This window comes from Oncorhynchus nerka, linkage group LG6 (genome assembly GCF_034236695.1).
Source record: "Oncorhynchus nerka isolate Pitt River linkage group LG6, Oner_Uvic_2.0, whole genome shotgun sequence".
Classification (NCBI taxonomy): Eukaryota; Metazoa; Chordata; class Actinopteri; order Salmoniformes; family Salmonidae; genus Oncorhynchus; species Oncorhynchus nerka.
In genome coordinates this window covers 41,245,476-41,257,909 of record NC_088401.1, presented here as the reverse complement: position 1 = coordinate 41,257,909, position 12,434 = coordinate 41,245,476, and the positions used below count along the sequence as shown (strand labels likewise).

General features: G+C 45.4%; 1 protein-coding gene across 2 annotated transcripts; it reads right to left on the bottom strand.

The window, feature by feature from the left end:
- Nucleotides 1–3,304: 3,304 nt before the first annotated feature.
- Nucleotides 3,305–12,434, bottom strand: LOC115130447 (mitogen-activated protein kinase kinase kinase 8-like). Of its 2 annotated transcripts, none has more exons than XM_029661611.2 (8): nucleotides 11,428–12,434; nucleotides 10,660–11,105; nucleotides 10,261–10,434; nucleotides 9,428–9,689; nucleotides 8,693–8,799; nucleotides 5,556–5,708; nucleotides 4,071–4,317; nucleotides 3,305–3,842 (listed from the first exon to the last, which is right to left on the bottom strand). In XM_029661611.2, exons 2-8 carry the CDS (start codon nucleotides 11,011–11,013, stop codon nucleotides 3,712–3,714), a joined length of 1,428 nt encoding a protein of 475 aa, XP_029517471.1. In that variant the 5' UTR covers nucleotides 11,014–11,105; nucleotides 11,428–12,434; the 3' UTR covers nucleotides 3,305–3,711. The 2 variants fall into 2 exon arrangements, with proteins under 2 accessions (XP_029517471.1, XP_029517470.1); XM_029661610.2 differs by having other exon boundaries at nucleotides 3,306–3,842; nucleotides 10,660–11,043.

Genomic DNA, 12,434 nt, shown 5'->3' with positions numbered 1-12,434 from the left:
GTCATCAAATGTCATAGTGTTAGTCATAGCTGAGGTCAGGGAATATCTGGTTCTGAATACCCTCGGTCCTGAAATCTATTTGTAAATAAATTAATGAGCCTACCCCTCTCCTCTCTCTCTTCTCCTCTCCTCCTCTTCTGATGATTCTGCTGCAGGCCCTATGTATATTCTGGATCTCAGCCATACATGGTTATCAGTGTTAGTAATAACTGAGATCTGGGAATACCTGGTTGTCAACCACCCCCAACCTATCCCCAGTCCTGCCCACCCACTGTTACTATGATACCAATGAGACTACGCTATGGAAGCAACATGCTTCCTGATCATAAGCAAATGGAGCTCTGATGCTATCTAAGAAGTGTTCATACACAAAACTACCTATGATGACAGAGACAGATACTGTCGTTATGTAACAGAAGCATTTGAACATGCTGAATGGATGCCCCCCTATGTAGTGGTTGAAGGCAGAGTTGTAATTGAAATATTATGCAAACTTTATCATAGCAATTTGCAATTGTTTAACGTTTTCAAGAGTACGAACTGGTACAGTATCTACATGAGTTCGTGTGTATGAGCTGACTGACTGCTCTGTGATGATTTTTGGACAGATTATTATTCATCCAAAACATGATCACAGAGAAAAAGAGGTACAAATGAAAACTTCCCCCCTCCTCCCACTCCCCCTATACTCACTCATAGAAAGAGATACACCAACTGTTTTATCTAGCTCTTCATATGGTCAAGAATACATTATGTCATAAAGTCATATGAACGTGATTAAAACACGTGTTGGCTTTTCATTTAATTCAGGTTAATGATATATTTTATTCAACTAACATGACAGAAATAAGTAGTGTATGAGACAAAGTCTGAAGAAAATTAACAAAATGCTATATTGAAATGAATGTGTGTACAAAACAGCACTGGTCATCTCATTGGATATACTTACACTGGACAAAAATTTGAACGCAGCATGTATAAGGTATTGGTTTCATGAGCTGAAATGAAAGATTCCGTAATTTTTCGTTGGCACAATAACTTTATTTCTCTCAAATTTTGTGCACAAATTTGTTTACATTACTGTTAGCGAGCATTTCTCCTTTGCCAAGATAATCTATCCAATCGGACAGGTGTGTCATATCAAGAAGCTAATTAATCAGCATGATCATTACACAGGTGCACCTTGTGCTGGGGACAATAAAAGGCCACTCTAAAATGTGCAGTTTTGTGACACAACACAATTCCACAGATGTCTCAAGTTTTGAGGGAGCACGCAGTTGGCATGCTGACTGCAGGAATGTCCACCAGAGCTGTTGCCCAATAATTTTTCTATTATAAGCCGCCTCCAACATTAATTTAGAGAATTTGGCAGTACGTCCAACCGGCCTCACAACTGCAGACCACGTGTACGGCGTTGTGTGGACGAATTGTTGGCAACTTGAATGCAGAGATACCGTGACGAGATCCTGAGTCTCATTGTCGTGCCATTCATCTGCAGCAATCACCTCATGTTTCAGCATGATAACGCACGGCCCCATGTCGCAAGGATCTGTACACAATTCTGCTGAAAATGTCCAACTCCTTCCATGGCCTGCATATTCACCAGATATGTCACCCATTCAGCATGTTTGGGATGCTTTGGATCGACGTGTCCAACAGCGTATTCCAGTTCCCACCAACATCCAGCAACTTCGCACAGCCATTGAAGGGGTAGGACAACATTCCAAGGGCCACAATCGACAGTCTGATCAACTCTATGCGAAGGAGATGTGTCGCGCTTTATGAGGAAAATGATGGTTCACACCAGATACGGCTTGGTTTTCTGATCCACGCCCCCCTACCTTTTTTAAGGTATCTGTGACCAACAGATGCATATCTGTATTCCCAGTCATGTGAAATCATAGATTAGGGTCGAATGAATTTATTTCAATTGACTTATTTCCTTATTGTAAACTCAGTCAAATCTTTGAAATTGTTGCAAGTGGCAAAGAAAACTGCATACCCAACAGGTAAAGAACAATGATCACACAAATAAAGTAACAAGTCATGTACATGGTGTAACTTGCATAGCAATTCTCAAAATCACTTCTCATATTCCTTAGGAACAAACACAAATAGGTTCATTTTTAGAACTTCACCTTTAAAACAATATAATTGTACAATTTGTACAAACCACACATACACAGTCAGAAATCATAGTTTTCATATTGACACAAAATAATAGAATGACGTCTCAATCATAAGACCCATTCAGATGCATTCCTTTAAGAAACAAACTTGTATAAGATGCTTATACAGTATATCATGTATCTACAGAACATCCCACAAAATGTCACTGATTCCACTGTTAGCCAGTGAAACACAGTGTTACTGAGTAACACATCTCTTACATCCAATGAACCGCTGCATTGCTGAGAGATGGCAAATTAAGGCAGCTACAGAAACCACTCTTCAGACATTGGTCAATTTCATTACACGAGTCCAGCGCCATTGAAGTGCAGGCTATTTACTGTCTCTATCCAATTTTCTGTTTTTCAATTTTTTCAATTTTCTCCTTTCCCCCTTCTGATGACCAGGTGGCGAATCGCATCTCTGCATGTCTGGCAGACATATCAGTGTGGATGACGGATCACCACCTCAAGCTGAACCTCGGCAAGACGGAGCTGCTCTTCCTCCCGGGGAAGGACTGCCCATTCCATGATCTCGCCATCACGGTTGACAACTCCATTGTGTCCTCCTCCCAGAGCGCTAAGAACCTTGGCGTGATCCTGGACAACACCCTGTCGTTCTCAACTAACATCAAGGCGGTGGCCCGTTCTTGTAGGTTCATGCTCTACAACATCCGCAGAGTACGACCCTGCCTCACACAGGAAGCAGCGCAGGTCCTAATCCAGGCACTTGTCATCTCCCGTCTGGATTACTGCAACTCGCTGTTGGCTGGGCTCCCTGCCTGTGCCATTATACCCCTACAACTCATCCAGAACGCCGCAGCCCGTCTGGTGTTCAACCTTCCCAAGTTCTCTCACGTCACCCCGCTCCTCCGCTCTCTCCACTGGCTTCCAGTTGAAGCTCGCATCCGCTACAAGACCATGGTGCTTGCCTACGGAGCTGTGAGGGGAACGGCACCTCAGTACCTCCAGGCTCTGATCAGGCCCTACACCCAAACAAGGGCACTGCGTTCATCCACCTCTGGCCTGCTCGCCTCCCTACCACTGAGGAAGTACAGTTCCTGCGCAGCCCAGTCAAAACTGTTCGCTGCTCTGGCCCCCAATGGTGGAACAAACTCCTCACGACGCCAGGACAGCGGAGTCAATCACCACCTTCCGGAGACACCTGAAACCCCACCTCTTTCAGGAATACCTAGGATAGGATAAAGTAATCCTTCTCACCCCCCTTAAAATATTTAGATGCACTATTGTAAAGTGGCTGTTCCACTGGATGTCTTAAGGTGAACGCACCAATTTGTAAGTCGCTCTGGATAAGAGCGTCTGCTAAATGACTTAAATGTAAATGTTCTGTCCTTTTGGTATCTCTTTCCAAAAGCATCAGTCACACCTTCACCATTGAGTCTTCATGAGTCCCGAACTCAACTTCTTGAGAGTCTCTGACCTAACAGTTCACCAGTACCAGGCTAGGTGAAAGGTAACAGTTATCTCTGATATCTTTACCTCTGAAGGAAATACAAATTTCCTTCAGAGGTTAGGCTCAGGGTTAGCCATACTCTGTGGCAGGGGGACCTCTCACTAGATTATAGTATCCAGCCATTGCCCCCAAGTCGATGTACAGGGATCCCTTTCTCCTCAGGTGGGCAGAGTCCTCAGGCTCAGAGTACAATGAGGATTCTGTGAAGATAAAGAGAATAGTTGTTGTATTAATAGGTGCCCTCATATGCAAATTTGTGAGTGTGTACTGTCATTTGAATATCAGAGAAACATGCACTTTAAAACATATCAGATGTACAGTTTATTAGCATATCCCTAAAAGTCCCTACCCTGTGAGGAACAGTATATAAAACAGTTTATTTTAGGGAACAACAATGATAGAGAACAGTAAAATATAGAAGTCCCTACCCTGTGTGGTGTCAGGCTGCTGGCTATGCTGCCTCAGTAGAGGGTGGGAGGCCTCCACCAGGGCTGAGTCCAGGCTCCAGCAGCGTGGCTGTTCCTCTCTGGGAGGGTTGATGGCCTCGTCCCTCAGGAGCTTGGCTGCAGAGCTGCGCTTGGCAGGGTTCCTCTCCAGGGCGGTCTCTAGGAAGGACCGCATGACACCACTGCAGTCCTCCGCTATGTCCTCCAGGGGAGGGGCCTGCTTGTGGATCTGAGGGGAGAGAGGATATGGTCAGAGGTCTGAAGTAATACCTCCAGGTAAGGTGAGTTTAGATGGATGGGCGTTTGCACTTTTGGGACTATTCCATTGCACCAGGCAAGTTCAATCAAGCACAGCTAAAGTATTTGAAGAAAAAACAACTGATCGAATCTACTCCTTGATGCTTTCTTCCAATCTTGTTAAATACATTTTCTGGTAGGGTGAAACTAAAAGTTATCCTGCATTGAATCTGCACCTCTATGCTATCTGACGGCTCCATCTATTGAGTGTAATATCTTGTAAAATAAGTTTGGTGTACAAGAAAGGGCATCCCTATGACAGTGGAGAATGAGGAAGTAAGTCCTTCCTTAAAGCAGAGATGAATAACGCTTCAGAAAGAGAAACAGGACATATTCAAATCAGGAACATGATCATGGAAAAACACTGTTAAAAGTAAAAACGGAACTACTGTACTGAGACCGAGGGAGTAAACTACTAACGTGTCATAGACCGAGGCAACTTATTCCCAACATAGTGCACTACTTTGACCAGGGCCCATAAGGCTTTGGTCAAAGGTAGTGCACTATAATAGGGAATAGGGTGCCATTTAGGATGAAGACAAAGTCACGTTAAGGGACCTGCCTCTCGTGACATTTGAGAAAAAAAATAATGTTGCAAGAATCTAGGTCTATGCCGTGGAAATCTGTACAGTGTCATGGAAAAATGTGACTTTTGGGTGGGTGCAGCAAAACAGGTGTTAATGAAATTCTACTAGGTATAGTCCACTTTGCCTCTGACCTACCTCTATCATAAACAGTTTGTTTGATCTTCAGTGAATGTTAAGTCAAACTGCATTTGTCTGTTTCAAGGAATAACTGGACACAAACAGGCGAGGGGTTTACCCTCCTTCGGCCCTGTCAGTGAAGCAAGAGGAAGGCCTGTAAGTTCACCATTCACTCGTCTATACACTTCATCCATCCACTTTTCGTTAATACTTGGTGGAGTTGTCACTGATTATGTCCCATGCAAAAACAGCTTCAGCTACACAGCTCCATATGTGTTCTGTCAATTTTTTTATGCATCTATTGGAAGTGTATTGGAAGTGTACAGAAGTCATTTGTGAACTGTCAGGATATGCTTACTATGTAGAGGTAGGATGGGTAGGGAGGGAGGGAGATAGGTAGGGTGGTACTTACTATGTAGAGGTAGGATGGGTAGGGAGGGAGGGAGATGGGTAGGGTGGTACTTACTATGTAGAGGTAGGATGGGTAGGCGGTGCGTGGGTATCTCCTGACCCAGGGTGGGTTGCCAGTCTGCATATGGATGATGGTGGCGCCCAGGCTGTAGATATCTGTCTTGGTGTTGTGTCCTCGACAAAGAACCACCTCCGGGCTCATATACATCTGGGGAAGAAAACACAAGACAACTGTTACTCACAGGGTCAACGGCATAATCCCAATTGTAGAAGAAGAAAATAAGTGTTTGGAAAGTACACAATATTTTTCTTTATCAAATGTCATTTTTTGTTATGTCGTCATGAAGCCAGTGATAATAATAACAATCACAACATGAAAAAAGCAAAGAGAAGAGTTTTCTCTGATAATGCACAGTGTCTATGACTATGTAATAATACAGGAACCCTAAGAGCAGCTGGGCTTATGTTAGGCTCTGTACTGTATAGCTAATATGGTACTTGTGGTATGGTCTGTCAACTGGAATTTCCAGCAGCCTCAGCAGCTCCACTCCTTTGGCTAGCTGTCTGTTTGGTAGCCCTTTCCCTCCCTGTTATTAATGCTGTGCTGGGTGTCTAGCTCTCTGCTCTGGGACTTTCCCACTCTGTCACCAAGGGTATAGGTTACCACAGAGGGTAGTGGAGTGAATTGGGAAAATATAGATGAGGCAATCACTATGATCTTTCTTAAGACCCTCCCTCTCCTGATCCTCCTGTTCCTAACTACATTTGAATCTGAAAATGCTACTGTTCAAAGGCATTCAACCTTAAACACTGTACATTTTGTAGCCTATGCAGCCTTTTGTAGCCTATGTAAAACTCTGTAGCCTATACATTACACACAAAAACCAATAGTCCACCGTACAAGATCTCTGTCACGTCCTGACCTTAGTTCCTTTTTTTATGTCTCTATTTTAGGTTGGTCAGGGCGTGAGTTGGGGTGGGCATTCTATGTTTGTATTTCTATGTTTTTGGCCTGGTATGGTTCCCAATCAGAGGCAGCTGTCAACCGTTGTCTCTGATTGAGAACCATACTTAGGTAGCCTGTTTTTCCACTATGATTTGTGGGTAGTTCGTTTCTGTGTTTCACCATACAGAGCTGTTTCGGTTTTCATTTATTTTCTCTTGCTTTCTGTGTTTAATTATATTTCAGTAAAATATATTATGGACACTTACCACGCTGCACATTGGTCCGATCTCTCATACTCATCAGAGGAAGAAGAAAACCGTTTCAGAACTACCCACCAAAAAAGGACCAAGCAGCGTGGTAACCAGGAGCAGAGGGTTCTGGACTCCTGGACTTGGGAGGAGATACTGGACGGCAAGGGACCCTGGGCACAGGCTGGGGAATGTCGCCGCCCCAAGGAAGGACTGGAGGCAGCGAAAGCTGAGCGGTATGAGGTAAGGCAGCGCAACAGGCACGAGAGGCAGCCCCAAACATTTTTTGAGGGGGGAGGCACACGGGGAGTGTGGCAGAGTCAGGTAGGAGACCTGAGCCAACTCCCCGTGCTTACCTTACCGGAAGAAGCGCAGTACTGGTCAGGCACTGTGTTATGCGGTCAAGCGCTCGGTGTCGCCAGTACGTGCTCATAGCCCGGTGCGCTATAGGCCAGCCCCCCGCAAGTGCCATGCGAGAGTGGGCATTCGGCCAGGGAGTATTGTGCCGGCCCAGCGTGTTTGGTCTCCGGTACGCCGTTTCGGCCCAGGGTATCCTGCGCCAGCGCTGTGCGCTGTGTCTCCGGGGCCCGCTGGGTGAATGTGGCCATTGAGCCTAAGGGTGAGGTGCGAGTGGTATGCACCAGATCTCCAGTGCTCACCCACAGCCCGGATCAACTTGTACCTGCACTCTGGAGGGTCCGGGCTAAAGTGGTCATCCAGCCTGGAGGAGTGGTGCCAAGGCTGCGCACAAGAGCTCCAGTGCTCCCCCACAGCCCGGTCCATCCGGTGCCTCCTCCACGCACCAGGCCTCCTGTAGGTCTCCCCAGCATGGTGGGTCCTGTGGCAGCCCCACGCACCAGGCTGTCTCTCCGTCTCCTCCCTCCAGGTTCCCCCGCCTGTCCGGAGCTGCCGGGGTCGCCCTTCACTCCGGCGCTGCCACTTCACTTCGGCGCTGCCAGTGTCTCCCGTCTATTCGGGGCCCGCTGAAAGGGTCCCCAGTCCGGGGTCGGCGGCGAGGGTCACCGCTCCAAAGGCACCACCTAAGTGGGCCCAGACTAGGGTGGAGTGGGGTCCACGTCCCACGCCAGAGCCGCCACGGCAGACAGATGCCCACCCAGACCCTCCCCTATGGGTTTAAGTTTTGCGGCCGGAGTCCGCACCTTTCGGGGGGAGGGGGGGGGGGTACTGTCACGTCCTGACCTTAGTTCCTTTTTTTATGTCTCTATTTTAGGTTGGTCAGGGCGGGAGTTGGGGTGGACATTCTATGTTTTGTTCTATGTTTGTATTTCTATGTTTTTGGCCTGGTATGGTTCCCAATCAGAGGCAGCTGTCAATCGTTGTCTCTGATTGAGAACCATACTTAGGCAGCCTGTTTTTCCACTATGATTTGTGGGTAGTTAGTTTCTGTGTTTCACCATACAGAGCTGTTTCGATTTTCATTTATTTACTCTTGCTTTCTGTGTTCAGTTATATTTCATTAAAATATATTATGGACACTTACCACACTGCGCATTGGTCCGATCTCTCATACTCCTCGTCAGAGGAAGAAGAAAACCGTTACAATCTCTTCATGTTTGAGGTGATTTCATTGCACCTTTTTTTGACTGAGACACTGTGAGAGGAGCACTGACTTGTCTTCTGAATACATCATTATCAGACTGTGCTGAGGCATTGCGTGATCTCAATCCCAAAACTAGAAACAGCATTTTTTTCTTCTAGTTAAACACACTTATTTAACTTCTCATGGATTAACTGGAGTAGGATGGTTCTTCCAATTCATTGCTCTTGTTGTTTGTCATGTCATAGGTCATCATGGTTGGGGTCAATTCCATTTAAATTCCGAAACCTGAAATTCCAATTTAAAAAATGTTGATTGACTGAATTGAAAACGAATTGACCCCAAACCACTAGGTCATGGCATAGACCCGAGGGTGTATTTTGTTGTCATGTCATAGGCCTGAGGGTGTTGAAGAGAAAAAAAACAGCAGAATCACTCACCTCTGTGCCTCGTAGATCCCTAGGGGTGTATACTTTCTCTGTCATCTGTACCGTCAGGCCAAAATCTACCAGAACCGCTTTGTCTGACATCAGGACGATGTTGCTGGCTGAAGAGCGAGGGGGAGGGAGGGAGAGTGAGATTCACCATAAAAGCTGCTTAGTTCAGCCATGTCATACATAGCTAAAGAACCTTGTTGCAAGATACAGTATAGTCTCAGAACCCAGAACCAAATATAGTGTGGACTAACTAGCTACAGTGCTATGTTATTAGTCAATCTACTTTCAAAGGTCAATACTTATTCTATAATATTCTATGTGATGAGAACTGTACATACATTCAAAGGAAATGAGAAGTACATTATAGAGGGAGCTCCGTGGTTTCTTAAGGTGTCAGCGGCTGAGTTTCCTATGAAGCCGTTTCTTTAAGCTGCAGTCTACTCTAAAGCCCTTTCCTGGATACATTTGTAAAGTAGATGATGTAAAGTGTAATCATGTAAAGTGGCTGATGACAGTCACAGGCCCCAAACACACTAGCGTGCGTGCATGTGTAGACATACCTGGGTTCCATTTCTGCTGTATTTGGGGCTAGAATTTGAGAAACCCTAGGTTTTTAAACCCTGGTAAAAGTAGAGGCTGTATGCCTATTACTCTTCTTCTCCCTCTTACGCGTACTCTTACGCTAGTCTCTGTCTACTACTGTGTGTTTTTCAACATTTGTTTTGGGCTCTTACTCACGTTTGATGTCGTGGTGGATGACATTGTGAGAGTGTAGGTACTCCAAGCCCCGGAGTACTTGCTTGGTGACCCAGATTATCTCAAACTCCCTCATGGGGCCACAGCTGTCCAGTTTCTCCAAAACCGACCCTCCCTCGCCGGCTTCCATGAACAGGTGGATGTTTTGGTCCCAGAGGAGAGCACCATAGAGCTCTGCAATGTTCTCATGACGGAACCGTGCCTGGATCTCCACATCGGCTGGTTTGAAGTGTTCCATGGGGATCTAGGAGCATGGATATAACAATTAAGGCACCAAGTCTTTAGTATGTGAACTTTCCAATGACTATTGAATAACCAGACCAGGAAGCCACTCTCATCATGTGTAACTATTTGTGGGCTGACATAATATCAATGCTATCCTCACCCCAGGTGAATACCAGCAGGCCTAATCATTAAGCTCAAAATGAAAACATAGATATCAAATGAGAACTTTAGCGGGGAAAACATGTGGTGATATTCTATAATGCCGTTTGATTCTTTCCCACTGCATTTGTTATTGTCTGAAAACAGAGCTGTTACTGTGGGGGGTTTCTGTTGAGTTTCCTGTGGGGTAGGCAGCCAAATACTTTCAGTTTCCATCCATATGCAATGCTGGCTATTTTTGTCACAGTGAAAACAATGATCTTCTTGCATAGTGTTGTTGCAAGTTTCAAAGTGTCTGTGGGCAAAGGCCTGACTGACTTGACATGCGACATGATGCTTTGACATGGGTTTTTGTCCTAACGAACTGGTTGCTTTGAGAAATGTATTCTGCAAACATGCCAGACATTCCAGCACGGGGCTCATTGACTCACCAGTTTGCATGCCATTCTCTTCCTGGTTATGGCATCCTGGGCCAAGTGGACTTTCCCAAAAGAGCCCTTTGGAACATGGCCGCCGAAGCCAGGAGTCTTATAGGTCCACTTCCATGGAAACAGTAACACATCTGAATCGATGCGATAGTGACCCTTCTTCAGCCCCATGTGTTTCTGCACAGAAGTAGTGAAATACAGTGTGAAAGGTGCTTCTGACCCATTAAAGGCAGTTAAAACCCTGTACAAAGAAGTATACTCTTCTTAACTCTACCCATGAACAGACAAACACAGACAGAGACACACACATGCAGTGTCATTTCTAACACTAGGAGTCCATTTGTGAGCAGAATCCATCAACATAGTCTGCTCAAAAGACTAACCAATGTCCTGGAGTCTCACCTTGTTCAGTAACACACCCATCTCCTCCGGCAGGTGCTGCAATACTTCTGGCTGCATGTTAGAGATCTGGTTGACGAAAGAGAGCAAGTCCGACACCGTCCCGTACCTTACCCTGCCACCACTGTTCCCCTGCTGTGTCGCCTGGGACCCTCCTGTCACTTCGCCCCACGAATCATCCACTGTCTCCTCGTTCTTGTCCATCTCCTCCTGAGAGAGACCCTCCGCAAACGACGCCCCGGCCTCTTTTTCCTCTTCCTTGGTGTGGTAGAGATGTTCCACCACGTCGATGATGTCCTCTATGTTCATGTGAGCCAGCAGGAGTTCTATTCCAGCATTGTCATATTTGTAATCCATTTTGTTTGATTCACTGCTCCAAAATGGTTTCTGAAATGGAAAGTTGAGATTCCATGATGGAAAGGTCCTTTGATATTCTGATCCTGGTACTGCTTGTTGGGGAAACAGAGCAAAGGGGGGCGTCTAATTTATAGATGAACCCGCTTTCCTTGCAGATAAAGGTAATTTCACAATTAGCTGGGAAGCCTCTGGTGAAATTGCACCCTCATGTTAGGGACTTCAGAAGCCTTAATAAAGTGATGAAAACATAACAGGCTAAATTTCCACTTCTCCTAAATCACATGATGTGTTCTCATTGTAACCAAGTGAAGAAGTGCAACTAGATTAATTGACACGTTTTGGAAAACTAAGGTTGCAAGCAAATAAGGCGAATCAGGATTAGTTTATAAAAGCGTAATATCATAATATGATTACCTGAGTCTTTGTAATAACTTAGGGTCAGGTCTGACTGTGCTCACTCCATTCTTGCGTCTGTATGCAGTCAACTCTATTGCTCATTGAATCCTACGGACCCTCACCAGTGAGGAAGTTGTCAACAGAGGAAGTCCATATCAGTCTCCGTGTGCAGGTGTAGTGCTGTATTAATGAAAAACTATGCGAATGATGTGTTACAGTCATAGGGTTCCTTTGTAGTTCCGTTTTTCTTTTTCATTTCCCTTCATTTCCCCGTAATATTTGTTTTCCATAGGCGAACGTGTTCAGGTGAAGGAAGCTCAGAGAAAGACTTGCCGTTCCGTTCATCAGATTCAATAGAATAGTTCGGTATATTCCAATAGTGTAAAACTTGCAGCCAGCAATTCGGGGCGTTCCTGCTGCATGTGGGCAGTCTTTCATCATACTCCAGCTGGTTAAGATAGCACCCAGTGTCCTTCGCTCCCGACTACTAAAAAAGCTTCCTTTACCGTCGTTAACAGAACTGGGGGAAACCAGTGCCCAACAAGCGGGACGAAGGACACTGTCTAACGTACTGGTGTATGGCTAGCTATCTACCGTTTGCTCCCCGGCGGGGTTAATCCGTTGCTGGCATCCAACATGATTGTGCATTAATTCCCACATACAGGAACGCAATTGAACCCTTCTCCGATTTTCAACCCTTGCGCTCTATGTGCGTCAATAACAATACTGTGTTTCGCAATGTCTCGTGTTGTTGAAGTTCAATAACAGTTATATGAGAAATGACTTAAGTGATAGAAATGTAATGAAACTAAACCCAGGTGGTTGCATTACAGAGAGCAAACAAAGTCATTTCAATACAAACAATTAAATTGATCAGTTTGGTATTGCACATGAGTAAAAACCCAATATTAATATTACAGCTGACTAAGCCTTCTTTGTTCTGTTTGAGCCGTCTCTGAACAGGGGGAACACGCATATGCGCTTTAATGCCACTCTCAGGGCATCAATGGCGTCCTCCTTTGGCG

Bases quoted from the DNA above. Each gene is read 5' to 3' on its own strand.
- LOC115130447 (XM_029661611.2), bottom strand. From the start codon at position 11,013: ATGGATTACAAATATGACAATGCTGGAATAGAACTCCTGCTGGCTCAC. The intron at 4,318-5,555 runs GTAAGTACCACC...CTCTCCCCTCAG, and splicing joins ACCCATCCTACCTCTACATA to ATCCACAAGCAGGCCCCTCC. The intron at 3,843-4,070 runs GTAGGGACTTCT...TTATCTTCACAG, and splicing joins GCAGCCTGACACCACACAGG to AATCCTCATTGTACTCTGAG.